Genomic DNA, 18335 nt, shown 5'->3' with positions numbered 1-18335 from the left:
CGGGCTAGGGTCAAGTGGGGGGGCTGGGTCCACATGGTGGGGGTGTTCCCGTTCCCCCCCCCAGCCTCATGACAGCTGCAGCCAGCAGCTACAGTGCAGGCTGTCCCAGCTGGTCAGGGCTACTATAGGCAAAGGCCTCCAGGGTCTCTCCCACCACAGCAGCCCCAGCTAAGCTGTGACACTGCCTGGGATGGTGCTGATCACATTCCAAGTTAACCCTCAATGAGATCTGGCCCAGATCTTCGATAAAGCACTTTAAGTTAGTATACATCCATCCAGGGTTAACTTGGAGTGGGATCCACCATTTTTAAAGTACTATGTGCCATGAACATCTGTTCTGTTATGGCTGTAAAGCACTTTCTGCACACTTAAAGCATATTAAGCTTGATGTCTGTACCCACACCAGGGCTCCAGTCTGCTAGGCACTGTACACAAGCACATAAGAGACAGTCCTGCTCCAAAGTGCTAAACCCACTAAAATGACAGACATGGGATTACCTACATTGCCAGGCCTCTTCCACTACAGCTGTATGAGTTGCCTAACAGTAAAGCTGAGACTGGCATTACAAGTTCAAACAGAGCTGAAGGGTAATGATTTTTCACTCTACAGAGTAAAATGTCTGAAATGAAATTAATGAGCTTGAAAATGTATTAGCACCAAGACAACAATGGAACAATGCTGCATGAACATGACAATGGAATAAATTAATTAGAGTTGGAGTCAAGTATGACAGGGGGCCATCCTGGGGCTGGCTTTCATGTCAGCTCACCCACCTCTCTAAATAGGGCAATCTGCCCAGTCTTCATGTCACCTCACCCACCTCTCTAAATAGGGCAATCCACCCAGTCTCAGGAAACTTTGCTGTTTCCTGCACTGGTGTAAAATGTGGGAGGTTGCCCATATTACTGCCCCGATACCAGGGGGCTCTGTACATGACTCTGGCCTTCCCTTATCATGTCCCATGCCTCACAGATGGCATCCAGATTGTTCTCACAACTCCAGCTTAAGGCTGGACTAAACTTGGTCCACTGTTGGGCCTCTCACACACTGCTCCTTTCAGGGCCACATTCATAAACTATGGCCTCTTCTACTCTGCCCTCTCTCACTGGGTCTCTTGCATGCTGCCCCTCACTGGGCCGCTCCCAGCCTGCTCTGCTCCTTTGAGCGACTCCCTTGGGTCATCAAGCTTAACTACTTTCATACCAGCTGGCAGTTCTTCAAGCATTCCTACTCTATGTGGTACCAGCCTTGTGCCTCACACTGGGCTGACTTTGCCCCTAGTCCCTCTCTGGGCCACACTGTGTATTCAGCTACTCAAAATTCTTAACTTCTGACCCAAACTTGGCCTCACCACATCTGAGGGCTTACTGGGGTCTCCCTCTGACCCAACACTCGGCCTCATGTCTGAGGACTTACTGGGATCTTGGCCTCTGGCCCAATTGCAGCCTCAGGCATCCACAGACTGACCTTGGCCTAACTGCCCCCTTCCTGGGACTTCAACATATGCCCTCCTACTAAGGTCTTCCACCTATGCCTTCTCCCTAGGGCTGCTCTGCATCTCTGCCCCCTTTGTTGGGGCCTCCAGGGTCTTGTACCCCATGGGGCTCAGGTGTCTAGAGATGTTCCTGGCCCCCATGCCTGTCCCTAGGTCTAGATAACCCACCAGGATGTGGGGGCTGGGATTTTAAGGCACCCATACCCACCTTTCACTGGGGAGGTAACTGGCCTGCCATTTCTGGGGGACTGTCCTGCCAAGGCCAGCCCCACCAGACCACTCTTCCCCAGCAGGGTGCAGTTTCTGGTCTTGCTTAGGAACAGGAGCCTCCTGCCATCCCCATAGTTTCTGCCCTTACCTCCAAGGTGTTGTGAGCAGCGGCTTAGCCGGGTGTTATTGTTCCAGCTGCAGCAGCAGACTGCTGGCTTAGCCATGTGGGTCTGGATCTAAAATGGCCGCGTCATCAGGGCTGGCCCACACCTGCCAGCTGCCTGCTCTCAGACTTAAAGTGGTAGGCACCTAAAGGTGCACTGCCACACACCTTCCCCCTTAAAATGGCTAAGAAGGGGATGAGGGGGAGGACTCCCTGCTGCTTACCCTGCAAGCTCCTCTGTAGCCTGCAGCAGCCTACTAAATGGTGAGCACCTCCTGGTGCTCTGCCACATTGAGGTATTGCTGGTGAAGAAAACCCAGTGTAGGAACTTCTCCTCCAGGACATCAAGGTGCACCCAGGTACTGACTCCTTTGGACATACTTATATCAAGTATGACAGTACAAGCATTTACTCAATAAAGGCAGCACTTTTCCCTCCACAAAAACAGATGGATCTCTCCTGTCCCACAGTAAGATTTCTTTAACATGCAATCTCTACCAAGAAGACAGCAGGGACTACAGTTCTTCTATTATAACCCAGCAACCTAATTTATTGTATCTGGCACCTAATTAGAGATCACTGGAGCCGGTGCACTAGTTCAGTGAGACAGAAGGCAGGGTAGCGATGTGATTTTGTGCTTATGCTCATCCTTTCATCCTAGAATCAATTCCTAGAGAAAAGATATTTCTAGTCCTCTGTGCAAAGTAGTAGGTGAACAAAGCACTCCTAGTGGTTTATTAGCAAGCACTGAGAGTTACGCTTTCTTAGTCAGCCAAAAGGTGAACTTTCTGTAAACTTGGCTTGACTATGACCAGCTCGAGAGACGGTTCCAGATTTTCATAGATTCATAGACGTTAGGGTCGGAAGGGACATCAACAGATCATTGAGTCCAACCCCCTGCCTAGGCAGGAAAGTGTGCTGGGGTCAGATGACCCTAGCCAGATGCCTATCCCCAGCCTTCACTTAAAGACCCCCAAGTTAGGGGAGAGCACCACCTCCCTTGGAAACCCGTTCCAAATTTTGGACTGTACCCCCTGGATGAGGGGGAGGGTCCCCTGGCAGGCAGCTGACAAGCGGTGGAGGGGGGTCCCCGAGCAGTCAGTTCACGAGTGGGGGGTCCCCCCAGTGGCCAATTGACAAGTGGGAGAGGGGGGTCCCCCAGCGGCTGGTCAACGAGGGGGGAGGGTGTTGGCACCACATGCCACTTCCACTGTGCGTGGCAGGTGGCAGCAGCAGCAGGTGGTGGTGCACAGCGGCGTCCAATGTACCCCTGCTTCTCTGCACCACTGCCACGTACCCCCTAGGGCCTTCCCAAGTACCCCCAAGTGTATGCATACCCCCAGTTGGTAACCCCTACTTCATCTCATCACAAAATTACAGTGACTGACTTCAATAACATGAGCCAACTGCTTTCCTGCACAGCTCTGGTAGAAGGAGAACAGGCCTCATGACAAAATAGACTCCATGCTAAAACTAAATGGATGACAGCAAATGTCTGTCCATACTGAAGTTTCTATAAATCAGCACCCTAACAGAACATGGCTCTTTCATACAGATGGTACCAAGCACAGGCCTGACAAGAAGGTTCTGCGTGCTGGCTAGCAGCAGTAGCAAGGGCAGCAGCAGAGGTCGGACCGGCAGCAATGCCTGCGGCAGCCAAGCCAACAGCACCAATGGCTCTATTCTTATGCTCCCTCAAAGCTGGCACCCATGACTCATGTCTTAGTCATACAACCCACAGTTACACTACTGGTACCAAGACCAAAGAGTGATGTAGTCACCTTCCCAAACCACGCCTGACTACATGGTTTAGATAAGTCTTAAGCATGCTCTAGTAATACCTGTTTGTTTTCAGCAGCCATGATTTTCTTTAGTGTAAATGTGGCATAATTTGGTTAAGATAGTTTTAAAAGGATCACTACTTAGTTTTGGGCTTCACTCCATCTGCACTAAGGCAAATGCATCATAGGTATTTTAAAAGCGTTCTTAAAAGTGGTTTCTTTTTCACGGACTTTTGTAGTGTTCCATAGTTAGGAACTTGATAAGTAACATGCCTTTCAAAATCTGGAGAATTAGAACAGAGCGTCATCATATTTCTATCTTCAAATGAAGCTAAGCTTTACACATATGAAACTAGATAACTTTTTTTTTTTTACTGTGCTTAAAATAATGCCAAGATTTCTAGAAAGTTGCCCAGAACTTATTAATGAACCAATAAACTAAAATAAAAATACAGTAATTGTGTCTATAAGGATACATTCTTCACTCACAGGGCATGAACCTAACAAAAAGGTTTTCATCAAATCCTACCTTATGATGGAAACATGCTTGATACAATTTCTTTTCTGTTTTATTGCTGACTACATCAGCATGATGCTGACTAACAGTTGGAGCACTGCTCTACCCATCAGATTTCTAGAGTAATATAACCAGGTCTGCCTTGGTTCACTGGACAAGATTAATATGACCTGTTCCCAAGACTGCTGAAATCAATAGAAATACTCCCTCTTACTTCAGAAGGCTTTGGAACAAATCTTTAGTCAAAATCAGCAATGCAGTCACCTCATGCAGTCCCTTCAAATTCAACGCAGAATTTGGTTCTAAGACACTGCCTGAATTTTTCCTTCTGTGAAATCTTTGTAACACAGCAAAGTGCATTATAGGGCACAAATTGTGTTGGTGAATGTGCTCTGAGACAGAGAGTTGAACAATGGCATAGACATAGGAGATGGAGGAGACAGAACCAGCAGTCCACTGCCTACTATTATTTATCAATTTTGTCTCCTCCCGCATCTGCTTTGAACAAAACAAAACTCTGCCATTTTAAGAAGTCATGACTTTGTCTTGGAAGTGTTACAGACAAGGACAAAAATGTTAACTATGACAATTCTAAAGAAAATAAAAAAGAGGAACCTTGTAACTTACACTGACTTTGTAGGTTATTTACAGGCCCATTTCTGATAATATTCTAGCAACATTTGTATTGGACAGAGCTGGTAAATCCATTTCTGCCTTTAAAAATTCTTCTAGACGAAAGGAAGGGACAATAAAAATGCTTTAGGAATCAAATTGTTGATCTGAATACAGTTTATGTACAAATCTCCAAGGGAATGAACCTCCAAAAGAACCATGACTCCAATTAAATATCAAATAACAGGTTACAAACAATATGCAAAACAAAACAAACTATGAGAGAAGGAGAGTTTTCAATTGTTGTTATGACTATAGATCCACGTCTCTGTCCTCCAAGTATCTCTCATTGGGGTTGTCCTGACTCCTATTCAGGGTGCAGCTGAACAAAGTGATCACTTGGTGTGAAAGGGCACACACAGCTAGCCAGTATACTGTGGACCCAGTCACTGACATTTCTCAAGGCTGCTGCACACAGTACTGCCATGATGTGCTTTCAACTACACAGAAGTGTTCCTGACTTCTTGCTGCCTTTGCTTTCAGTGTCAATGATGTAAGTATTATCTCTACGCAGCAAGGGAATATGAAGGAGGGGTTATATTTTTTTATTGATCAAGTTTAGTCAAATTTAGCTAAATGCTATTTTGTTGGTGTAACAATTCTTTATACAAGCTTGCTTCATACAATTTACTTTTGCATAGGCTAAAAACAGACCTAAAGAGCCATCTTGGTCTGGGATGCAAACCCCTCAAGGGTATCTTAGTAGAGATTCATAGATTCATAGATGTTAGGGTCGGAAGGGACCTCAATAGATCATCGAGTCCGACCCCCTGCATAAGCAGGAAAGAGCGCTGGGTCTAGATGACCCCAGCTAGATGCTTATCTAACCTCCTCTTGAAGACCCCCAGGGTAGGGGAGAGCACCACCTCCCTTGGGAGCCCGTTCCAGACCCTGGCCACTCGAACTGTGAAGAAGTTCTTCCTAATGTCCAATCTAAATCTGCTCTCTGCTAGCTTGTGGCCATTATTTCTTGTAACCCCCGGGGGCGCCTTGGTGAATAAATACTCACCAATTCCCTTCTGTGCCCCTGTGATGAACTTATAGGCAGCCACAAGGTCGCCTCTCAACCTTCTCTTGCGGAGGCTGAATAGATCCAGTTTCTCTAGTCTCTCCTCGTAAGGCTTGGTCTGTCGGCCCTTAACCATACGAGTGGCCCTTCTCTGGACCCTCTCCAGGTTATCCGCATCCCTCTTGAAGTGCGGCGCCCAGAATTGCACGCAGTACTCCAACTGTGGTCTGACCAGCGCCCGATAGAGGGGAAGTATCACCTCCTTGGACCTATTCGTCATGCATCTGCTGATGCACAATAAAGTGCCATTAGCTTTTCTGATGGCTTCGTCACACTGCCGACTCATGTTCGTCTTGGAGTCCACTAGGACTCCAACATCCCTTTCCACTTCCGTGCCACCCAGCAGGTCACTCCATAAACCTGGATGCTAATCCAAAGTACATTCGTTCCTTAAAACCTAGCCGGTTTAAAGGAACTTTAAATGCACGTTCACTCATTCCATACATTTTGATACAAAATGATCCCTTTTCATTCTCCTGATGTTATGACTGAGAACTACCCACAACACTGAGAAAACCACCATTCAGTTCTGCCATCCACTGCCCCACATGTCCTAAAATGCACTGCTAATTAGTCACTATGCTTTACTCTGTAGGTCATCATCCTCTGGCCTGTGGGCTGGATCCAGCCCACAATGCCAGGTGACTTCAGTGACATTTGGCAGAGGGGGCTTTGGTTGTGTCATGGGCACTGGGAAAAAGCAGAGGTGCCAGATCCTTGAGCTGGCACACCTCAGAGCCAAGCCAGGTCAATGTAGCCCATCACTGGAAAACATTGAAACCACTGCCACAGGTGACTGCCTTTTAGTGATGAGTGACAAAGAGTCCTGATGCTTGTAAACCCACCATCTTTCTTTCTTTCTTTCTTTCTCTATATATGTACATGTACGCACACACACAATGCTTTTCCACTGAAAATGTATTTAAAATCTAAACACATTTATGCTTGATTGCAAGACTATTGAATTAAAGAAAGGTCTTTCTCCCTCTCATTCCCCTTATTGGGCTTCAGGTAAGACCCAAAATAGGCTATAAAAGTTTCAAGTAGACAAGGGCCCTGCAAAACTGTAACCTACTGTTTAGTGTTCATCATGTGCAGTCAAACTACTTTGAAAAATATCCCTAAGAGGAGGTAATGCTAGGAGTATGGAGAGACATAGAGATAATTACATTTCTGTCATGCTATTATCAGCTCTTTATGAAATTTTACCTCTGCAAATTATACAGAAAGCAGATAATATAGGCTTGTAAATCTCCAAATTGAATGATGGAAACAATGACTGCTCAGTTTAAGTAGGTTCTCAACATGTTTACAATAAATCTTCCAAGCCTGAAATTAAACGTTTATTATGCCAGCACCTACTGCATTGATTTAAGTCTGACAGAAATGAAGAATCCTCACAGCTGACTCAAAGAGCATCTTTTTGCATGGCCGCACAAAGGGAGATCAGCTAGGGAGATTACAGAAAGGCAAATTAAAGGATACAGAATCAGCGTTTGACAAGCTATTATTCTTCTCACTTGTCAGGCAACTGTAATTCTAGGTTAGCTCTAACTTCATGCCCTTGCTTGCACCTTGAAATCCTTCATTATATAAACCATAATCAAAACATGTGAGGATGATAAAACTGGAAGAAAGGACATATGACACTTGCTGTCTCATATACTTAAAACTCCTATAGGTCTTCAAAGAATAGTAAGACTAGAACCAGTCAGGAAAGTTGACCCTAAATTTGGTGAAGTCTGGATCCCAACTTCCTGGCTTCTTTATGAGCCCAGACTTGCAAAACAAATCACTGTGATACTAAAAGGTGATAAATGCAATAATTCTAAATATTTATTATTAACATCTTAATTCTGAAGCTAAAAGGAACTGGCTCCAGACTTGGGCTCATCTCTTATTAAGACAAAAGCTCCCTCCCCCTTCCTTGCTAAGAAACAAGGAAGGTGTGAAGTAGCAAAATTAAGAATGAAAGGATGTTAGGCCCACTTCATGTTGAAATCTAACAAATCTACTAATATCCTGTTTATCTCTAGTGGAAATACATCAATATGAAGTTATCTGTGCCTTTAGGCAGTTGTCCAGCACAGCAGGTGAAGGGGAGAGAGAGAGAGGAAGCAATATAAAGAAGGTAAGAAGTAAATTTATATAGTGGAAGACATGAAGTGACTGATGGAAGAACACAACATTCGGGAAAACAGGACTTAACAAAAAAATAACATCTCTTCATCCCTAGTACAGTAGTTTACCTGTAGCTCTCAAAGCTCTTTCCATATTTAAGTAAATATTTTAAGTAAATAAAAATTACCCTCATTATGTTGAACACTTAGCAGATTTGTCAATGCTATGAAGTCACTGACAGCCCAGGCAAAACCCTGTCTCCACTCAAATCAACACTAAAAATATTGATGGGTGTTTCACCAGTGATGAGATCTCATCACTGCTCTCTTGATATCTAATTTCAGCTCTCTGTCTCCTGAAGCTACTTACTTCTCAGACATTTAGGATATGGCCGTTTCACCCACAGCAGGATGGCCAGATCTAGGATCATGGAGAGGTGACTGACCAAACCCTCTTCGGCGGCATGGCGCACATGCAGTGAGCTCTCTGGGAAAACAGCTGGGAGGAAGAAGGGAGGGCAAACAGCAGTGGCACCCACCCCCTCGGTTCTTGAGCAGCGTGAAACCAGGGGCTCTGGCCAGAGTGAGTACAATCCTTGTGGCACATGCAGAGCTCTGGCAGGAGCTGCACTAATATGCCAATAAACTCAGAGACTTCACTGAACACGTGCCACACAGCCAAAGGGGGTGCAACCATGTTGCTGCATCCCCCTGATTCCAGTGGACACAAAGGAGGGAGTGGGGAAGCATGAAGTGTAAGATTTGATGCAGGGGGCTGAACAGGGTGACAAAGCACATATATACCCCAAATAAAGAAAAACTGACAAATGTAAGAGTTTAAAACCAAAACAGCTGTAGGCATCATTAGAACAAAGTGTTCCTTTAAATAAAAAATGAGGGCAAAAAGGTTTAAAAATAATTTTCTTCCAGCAATTCCACACTTAGGATGTCATAACTGAATTTATATATATTTCCCTTTCTGTTTATGGTTGGAACAAGGTGACAGGTATCCCAAGCTAAGGCAAGCAAGGCAGTGACAACAATAACAAATCAACATGCAGCACACTGCTAGGGTCAGAATCAACCTACACAATTTCCCATCTCTCCGAGCTTATCCAGCAGCATCTGCTGCTTCTGTCTGTGACTGCCGCTGTTCTTCTGCATCATGCCTCCAATGACTCATTTTGCTTTGGACCGGTCATGCTGTGCTTACACTGGTTTAAGCCATCTGAGTCAGACTCTGTTCACAGGGGCTTTTATATCAGGGTAGCTATATTGATGCAAACCTACAGTATAGACCTGCTACACTAGTGTACTTGTTCTGGTTCAGCATCTTCCAGATACACTATACCAGTGGTGCTCAACCTTTTGGTCCTCAGGCCAAATGAGTAACACGGGGCCCATTTGCAGGCTGAGGGGCCTGGCAACTCTCCCCCACAGCCACCCCCACGCCCTGTGCACCAGGATTGGGTCCCAGGGGCCTGGCACCACCCTCCAACACCATGACAGGGCCTTGGGCCAGATCCAGTGTCGCAGGTCCCAGAGCTCCCCATGGGTTCAAAGGCTTGGCAGCACGAGAACAGCAGTAGTATTCCCCTGCCACCAAATTTCCAGACCCATGGGGGCTGGAGGTTGTGCACTCATGCTCTAATATCAACCATGGCTGAGACTGGCGCTGCTTGTTTACACTACCTGTTTATAGCAGGGCGCTGCAAACCATCTATTGCTCCCAATTCCAACTGTGTTGACAAGATCTCAGTTGTTTTCTCTCACTCTCCACCATCATTTACCATATTTTTTCACATATATATTTCTTTCCCCACAAAACCAGCTAAGGAAAATGAAGGTGTATATTATATGCAAGAAAAAGGGACCCCCATGGCTCTGGAATTTGCATGGGGGAAAGAAGGGGAGCAGTGGTGGTGTTAACTGCTGTGGCTCTGGGAGCCATGGCAATTAACACCATCACATCTCCCTCCTTCCGCTCCACCCCCAGCCAAATTTCTGGACCTGGGGAGAGACCCTCTCCCCACAGGCAGGCTGAATCAGGCTGGTGCATGGGGCTGGTCCATGGCCAGACTGAGCACACCAAGTTGGACCCACCACATAGCCCTGGACCTGATATGCCAGTCCAACCCCACACACTGGCTCTGAAGCCACAGGCTGGGTTGAACCTGGTGTACAGCTCTGTTGCACTACATCACCTTAGATCTGGGATGCAGGCTCCATCCAGTGCATGGGGCTCACACTGAAGGCTCAGGAAAAGGCTTGGCTCCCTAGCAGCTCCTACTCAGATACTTACCCAAGGTAATAAGCTCTTTTTTTCATGATACAATAAAAAACAAAAAACAGGGTGCGTGTGATTTACAGGGGTGGGTTATATATTAGAAAATAAGGGTGTTTTTTTGGTCCCACCTTCAAGCCTTGGTCACAAATATAGACTGTAAGCAATCTAGGGTGGAGTGTATCCTTCTTACTTCTTTGTACATCACCTTGCACAAAGGCAGTGCTGCAGTACAAGGAACTGTACAAGGTCTAAAGAGGGGCCCAATCCAAAGTGAACTTGAAGATCGATCACAGACGAGTTGTTTGTTTGCATCATAAAGCAACATGACAAGGCAGATCTTCCCAAAGGAGACTAGAAGGAAAAAGGAGGTAGTCTGTGTTGGATTTAAGTCAAAAGCAAAGACTACACAATGACTCAAGAAAGCAGCACCAACACCTCCTAGAGGCAGCACCTTACATTCAGCCCCATTGTGCTGGCAGCCATACCAAAACATGGTAGAAGGCACTTCCTGCTTACAGTCTAAACAGAAAAAAAGAAAGATGGGAGAAAACGCTGCTTTATACAAGCAGAAGACTGGGAACAGAGAGATGAAGAGGCTTGCCTGAGGTCACCATGGATTTAAACCCTGATCTTAAGACACAAGTTAGGACTTGTGGGACTCCAGACCCATAAGTCCTGCTTTCAAGGGACTGAGACATCTTAATGTAACTCGAAGGAAGATTGTCAGGGGAGTGATGGATAGTTAGGTTCACCTTCTGCCACGAACATATTTTTCTACTGTCTTTGTGTCAGAGAAGCAGTTACTGTACATACATTTCAAACTGAGATTCAGCTCCAAACAAGCTGACTCATTCTGGGATATAAGTGACAAAATGTTGGGACACAAAATAAATTGATTGAAATGAAGAGTTTAAAATTCCAAAGCCAACAGTGTACTTACCGGTCCAGAGTATCCTGAGGCACTTTATTCCCTCCAGCTCTGTTGGTGACACTGGCATTCTTGTTGGCAGTCATGGTCATTTCTGCTCTCTATAAACCTAGGTACCTGAAAGAAAACAAAGCAAATTAAGCTTAAATAGGGTCCAACTAGCAAGCAAGCTTTCCAAAACTACAAGGAACAAAAATTCCAAAGTAACATCAGTAACGGGTAAACCCCAAAGCCACTGTCTGCTACAAAATGCATTCAATCTGATTATGATTTTGCATAACTAAAACTCCAGATCGCTTCCAGATCATACCTGAGTCTCATTTTATCAGCAGGCCCAAAGCAGGTGGGACAGAGGTACCAGGGTTAGGAATATGGTTCAGATTCTGTCTTTTTCCTATTTAAAATTGAGATGGATTTTGAGTTTGCAAAATCCCACAAGCTGCGTTTGAATTTAGCTCTTCCATCCAACAACACTTGTTCAGAAGCCAATAGCGAGTGATACCAACCAAAGCAAAGACAAGTTCTGTACAAATAAACTTCTTTTCAATTAATTAATGTAGCTTGTGTCCACAGTACACAGCCATGAGCTCACTGCAGAATCATGTTCAAGTCTGTCTGTTACATTAAAATACCCATGGATGCTCTTTATCTTTCCAAGTAGCTACAAGGTTAAAAGCTGCTTTGAAACACCAAGAAGGGCAATGTAACTCATTAATTCTGCCTTCCTACTGAGGAAAAATAGCCAGTGGCTCCTACTAGTTCTTTCCTAGCAGCATTGGGCTGTGAGATCTGAGAGAAAGCCAAAAGTCATAAACTCTTTACCCTGATAAAAAACAAATCTATCCAATTATTTTTTTCTCGAGTGTCCAGTTGGGGGAAAGACTAGCAGTCCTGAGTGCCCTAATTCCTGATAGGCAGCCTTACATAAAAGAGAAACCAAAATACTCTTAAAAGCAGACAAGTATTATTTGTTTTGGAGGAGGCACAAAGAATAAGAGATTCCTGGATGAATAACTATATGGAGATGGCCAGCAGTGAAGAAGATCTCACTGATGTGGTGCTGCGACACACAAAAACAGGAAATAGATATGTCAGACTGATTCTCAAATGCAAAGGGATTTCAACTTGTGAAGCAGGAACAGTTAAACAAAAGAACATTATGGGAGAAAAAAACTTAGCAATAACCAAGGGAGAGGTGGCAACTGGTAACTTTGTGTTCTGTGGGTCCCTCAAGTATGTGAGAAAGGAATGCCAGAGAAAGGGTGAATTGTTCAACTGCTCCCAAGAGCCCAGACTGAGTTCACTTTTGTAACATCGCCACACACTGCCTAAGAAACAACCCGTTACTGAGGAGATCTATTCTGCCCACATTCCACTGATATCAGCAGGAGTTTTGTGCTGCAAGCAAGGGCAGAATGGGGCCAATACCTCTGTTGACCAGATCCTAATGCCAGATGTGAAACCAGTGTACCCCACTTCATCACAAACCTCTTTCTGCTGGACCCTGGCTCTGAGAAGCTGTGTTTACAGCTCCTTCAAGGGCACTCCTCACCTGTTATCAGAACTATTAGAAGTGTTTTACCAAGTAGGAAATAAAAATAATTTTAAAAACTCCATAGGAAGATCTTTAGTGGGGTCCAAAGCACTCTTTTATGATGGAAACAAGGCTGAACTCAGGTAACGTAAGCATAAAATGGATTCTTTATTTAGGATGCTACAAGCTCTCAGATCCTAGTTCACAATGGCTTCTGATTTCTCAGTAGCTTGCAGACTGAAAACCACAGCTTGATTTGTAGAGCTGCTGCCCAAGGGCTATGTAAGCCCTGACCAGAACTGCTGATTGCAGATCCCATTAATAGCATAGCAAATGCAAAAATAAAGAGTACTACAAGATGTGGTGTTTACCTAAATCCACAATAAATCAAGGCTGCTTGAAATGTGATACTGAAAAATGAGCTGGGCATTGACAACACACAAAATCCTTCTACAAACAGACTCAGCCATATGGAGAGGATATTTGCTAAACTGTTTTATCCCAAATAGTTCTACTGCAAATAAGGTCATAGAAAATTCCTGTGGAATGCAGCTCAAAATGTAGAATCAATTAAACTAACCACAGATTCCAGGTCCACTTTCAATTTTCTGATTGTCCAGCTTTCCTGGATTAGATGAAGGTTTTTCCAGTCAGTAGAATTTTTTCTGCACTAGCGCTCCCCAAATTCCTCTAAGATCTCAGTATTATTGTAATTATTATACTATCAAGATAACAGGATTGTACTGAACTGCCTGCTCTGATCAGGAAAGCACATCCTTAGGAAAATAAAGAAAAAAAAACCTCTAAAGCCAGCCAAGCAAATTCCACAATGAACCAATAGTTTCATCATATTTTCCACTCTCCAGTTCAGCAGCACCAGTGCTCTCACCATGCCAGACTGCCTGAATCACAAACACAAGGTGCTTAAAAGCAAGTGAAATAAATGAAGCCTAAAGTCAAATGATGACCATTAGGATGTGTGCTACAATTTGGAAAATCAACTTTTCTGCTACAAACCGAGAGAGGAAATGCCAAACTGGGACATGCGAAACCTGTCATAGATTAGAGTAAGACTTGGGAAAGAATTCCCCCTCCTGTCCCATCCACAAGTCACAGCAACATATTTGCCATTTGTAGGACACTTCCAGAATCCAACACTGAATCATTTCTAGAACGTGAAATCATCATTTTCACATAAAAGTGAGATCATTTAAAACCCATTATTTCTAAATTCAAAACCACCATGAATTCTGAATGGACCAATTTATTTCAACATTGGCTCACTTTCAAGCAAGACGTGATCTGTTCTTGAGAGAAAAAAACTCTACACACTGTGTACAACTGGTAAGAACTACATTTCTTCCTATGCACAATAGTAGATATCTGTATGTATAATAGCTCTAAGGCAGAAATAAAAAGGAAAACAGACTGAGATACAGGTGGGCATTATGTTCCTATAAGATTATCCGAGAAGTGAATCCATCTTCAGAGGAACACAGCATAACGTGTCGACTAAAGAACACTGTAGAGGCATATTCTTTTTGTAAATGCATCGGTAAGTAAATGAGAGCTCTGTCACCTCTCAGACACTAAAAGTCCAGAAACCAAGACATCCTTGCCAAAGTAGTAGTCAAGTTACCTGGCTGATGTTATGAAAGCTTATTTTGCTCATGGATCTTTATTTTGCTCATGGTTCATACCAAACCACAAAGCTGAAATCTAATATTTGTGTTATGAGCACCATCTTTATTAAAAATTGTGGAGGTCTGGCTCTGAACTTAAATTTAAATATTTTGAAAGTCTTCCACTTTTGTATAAGTAGAGAAAAACTATTTAAAATGTATTCATAAAACTCTGAAATTGAAACTAAGAGTAAGGTTCTAATCTCTGAGGTGAACACTACATGGCCCCACTAAAGCATGTGCGTAAGTGGCTGCCTTGTCCAGTCACCACCTTACCTATATTTTTACTCATGTAATTCTGGTATTGCACTGATTGCTTTTACATCACTCACGATAATGACCGCAGTGCTCCAGTGCTCGCATCCAAAATTATAGGTCCAGTATGGCCACTCTTGGTGACAGAATACCCACTGTTCTGACCCAGAGAGGAAGGATGGGCTAGTGGTTAGAATCCTGACCTGGGTACTTGAATGGCCTTTAGTAAGTCACTATACCCAGATCTACAAAGATATTTAGACGCTTTCTGGATCTGGACCTGAACTTCTCTTTTCTTTCATTTCTCCTTTTTTAAAATGGAGGTGAAAGTATTTCCATGATCACACGTGCTGTGAGGATATGTGTATGTATGAGAATATGTATATAAAAGGCTCCGAGATGCTAAAAACAATGATGATGTGAGCTGTGTACAGGTCTGTAGCAAGGGTGGGGGGAAGTGGAGCGACTGCCCTGGGAGCCAAAGTGAAGGGGTGGCAACAGGGTGTGGGACGGAGCTGCAAGCAGTTCCTTTTTGGGGGGGGGCATGGGGACCAGGTGAGAGTGGCTCCCGCCGCTGCATGCACTCCCGAGCAAGCATTGGGGGTGGGGGGATGCCCCCTGGATCTGTGAGCGGGGCAACAGAGGGCTGCTGTTGCGGGCTTTGGCCCGGGCACCAAACTTTGCTGCTATGGCACTGGCTGTGTAAATATATAAGTGGATACAAGCAGCTATGCTGGACCTACAATTTTGGGTGTAAGCACTGGAGCACTGAATTCATTATTAGAGAGCATCATGAAAAGCTTGAGTGATTTTATATCATAGCAAACTTTTTATGGGTCTTTCCAACAAAGCCAAGTTAGGAAGGATCAATTTACAGACACACACACACACACACACACACACACACACACACACACACACACACACAGACGTCCATGAAGGTTTTCTAAATACCACATCACACCTATGTGAAATTCAGAATCATCCATTTCAGAGGTAGCCAAATTTTCTGACTGAGAAGGCAAATAACTCTTAGATAGCAAAAATAAGATTAAAGCCAGACAGATTTAAGAGCAGGCAGTACTTTGAGCTACTTCAAGGTGAAAGATGTTTATATTATGTCAAGTTTAGCAGCAGCAGCAGCTCTTCACATACGAAAAATATCCAATGCCTAGAACAACTATAAAAATTTGCAAATTTGGAGTATGAAAGAAGACAGGAGAATCAGGCTACCCTTAAGTTACATGTATCACTTTAAAAAAATGCTTGATATTTTGGCTTCAGAAAAGGTACTGTGCTCAGGGCACAACCTGCTCAAGTTCAAAATGCCAGACCTACCCAGAATACCCTTAAAAATCTAGCTTTATGTGTATGAATCTTGATGCAAGTAGTCCCTTTGACTAAGACAACACTGCCAGTTCCAAGCACTTGAAAATAATGGGTCAGGCCTCCAAAATTCCAGAGGTTGGCTAAGTGACTTTAAACAAACAAACAATAGGTTCTTTCTAATTGCATTCTGCTGTGGGATCCTTCAGAGGCAGGTTTTCAAGCTTTCCTCTTTAACCATTAGGGTGAGCAACTTATTTCTGTAATTAAAACTGAGATTCTCACATGAGCATGTAAATCCAGGAGACAAGAATGTAATAAAAATACCAAATATCACAACTCCAAAAAAGCCATAGCTGTTGGCAGCACTGCTCATGCTTAAGTGCTTACAGAATTAAGCAGATCCCAGCAGATCCCTATAACCAACACGACTAAAACAAGGCTACAGCAGACTCCTTGAGATGCAGGAGGTCAGGATCTCTGAAGGGTGCCTCTCCTCCCTCCTCTCAACTGGAGCATGGGATACCTGAGGGGTGGCTTTTACAACCCCTACTATCATAGCACATTCAACTTCAGTGTTGTTCAAACCCATGCAGAGTTCCCCTACTTGGGGGCTAAGTTTGGTCCAATATTTATTATCAGTAAAACATATAAATATAGATTTGCCTCTCTTGAAAACAGTTATCATTCTAAATTGGTAATTTAAGCCTCTATAAAACTGGGACGTTTGACAGTTTGCCTGCCTAGGAAGATTTAAAACAACAAATGCTTGATAAGATTCTCCTTAGGATCCTACTTACCACTGCACTGGTACTCCAGGACACAGAAAAGAGCGCATGAACAGATCTCCCCCTTTTGTACCTTGGTGCAGAGCATGCGTATGACGTGGACCCTGAACTTCCCTGAGTAGAAGCCATGGGACAGCAAGTCACATAGCAGGCCAGGGCCTTTCCAAAGTGGACAGGAAGGGGGTAGTTAAGCCATGCTCCATCCTACACAGCAAAGCAAGCTTCCTCACCAAGGGTGTCTGCTGCAGCGATGCAGAAAATATGCCAGTGTATCCCCTTTACACAGGCTCATTTTCTCACAAAACCCCATCTCCTTGGAATAACATCAGTCACGACTCAGAAATATGTCACCAGTTAGAGAAGAAAGCAAAGTAAGGGTACTTGGCTGTTTACAGGAAGTCATTAAAGAAGATCCAAACAGACTGCACCGCATAATTGTGATGAACAGCCAAGAGGGAGGCTACATTCCTATACTCAATTATTTCCTGACAACCCTCCACTGCAACACAACTTTGAACTGGGAAACTTGAAGCTGCACTGGAAGGTGGGAATTTCTTCTGTACAAGTGACTTAAACTAGCATATTAAAACAGAAAAACACACACACTGCAATAGAGTTCAATTCTGTTCATTGCAGAGGGCCTAGTGTAAACCAGAGGTACTTTTACCACAACTTGCAAAAAACCTTAGCATCCACAACTGAGATTAGATTTCCAGAAGAGCTCAGAACCCACCTGGGCACTTCAATCAGAGGCCTACAGGAAAGATGAAACCTTTTTGAAAATTCAGCCCTATTGTAAGAGTTGAAAGTCTGACCCCTAAATCGTAGCAGTAGGGAGTTAGTAGTAAGGAGTGGTGTTGTACCTGGGAAGGTCCATAAAATATGAGAGAAGCAAAAGAGGTTTTGTTGGTGATATCTTTTATTTGACCAACCATATAGCTGGGAAGATGTTACACAATTTTCTCTTCTAACTACACAGGTGGTCCAATATAAGATATCACCAAAAAGCCTTGCTTCTCTAGTGTCTGTGAAAGTTATAGAACTACATTATATATCAACTGTACATAGAATACTAGTGTCCTATTGAGCTATTATAGTGTTTAATCCCCTTATTAGGATACTGAATGTAAGACAGTTAGGAACCTGTACTGGAACAGAACAAATCTTACAGCCATCTGTCAGGAACCCCGCTATGTTTTGGGGGTTTGTGGCATCAGAAATGCTTTCATGTGTTTTATTGTACTGATATGGCATGTGTGGTCTTGTCGGAAAGTCCACATTCTTTTGTATCTATTTATGTTACTGTTATTACTGTACAGATTATGTTGTGCCATCTGTATATATCTTTATGGTTTGGGATATGGTTTAGCCAAGGAACGGGTAGAACTGCGAATTATCCCTTGTCATTGTGTTCTAGGGCCAGGACAATTGCCACATACAATGGCATATTGAAGGAGTTATGTCCCAAAGGCATTATCTGCTTGTAACTGGGGAAATCAACTCCTTT

General features: G+C 43.9%; 1 protein-coding gene across 8 annotated transcripts in view; it reads right to left on the bottom strand.

Moving 5' to 3' along the window:
- The window catches only part of ST5 (suppression of tumorigenicity 5), a 236646-nt gene that overhangs the window by 149346 nt on the left and 68965 nt on the right, over window positions 1-18335 (bottom strand). For 7 of the 8 annotated variants that reach the window (XM_025197391.1, XM_006018213.3, XM_006018216.3 and 4 more), the window contains one exon: window positions 11256-11360. In XM_025197391.1, the coding sequence (XP_025053176.1) occupies window positions 11256-11335 (80 nt within the window). In that variant the 5' untranslated portion in view covers window positions 11336-11360. Of the gene's footprint in view, window positions 1-11255; window positions 11361-11553; window positions 11615-18335 lie in introns of those variants that run through there. The other variant, XM_006018215.3, reaches the window with a different exon arrangement.

The sequence above is a fragment of the Alligator sinensis genome, unplaced genomic scaffold (assembly GCF_000455745.1).
Source record: "Alligator sinensis unplaced genomic scaffold, ASM45574v1 scaffold502_1, whole genome shotgun sequence".
In the NCBI taxonomy this organism is placed as follows: Eukaryota; Metazoa; Chordata; order Crocodylia; family Alligatoridae; genus Alligator; species Alligator sinensis.
Note: the sequence above shows the minus strand (reverse complement) of the source record. Positions and strands in the feature narration are given on the sequence as shown.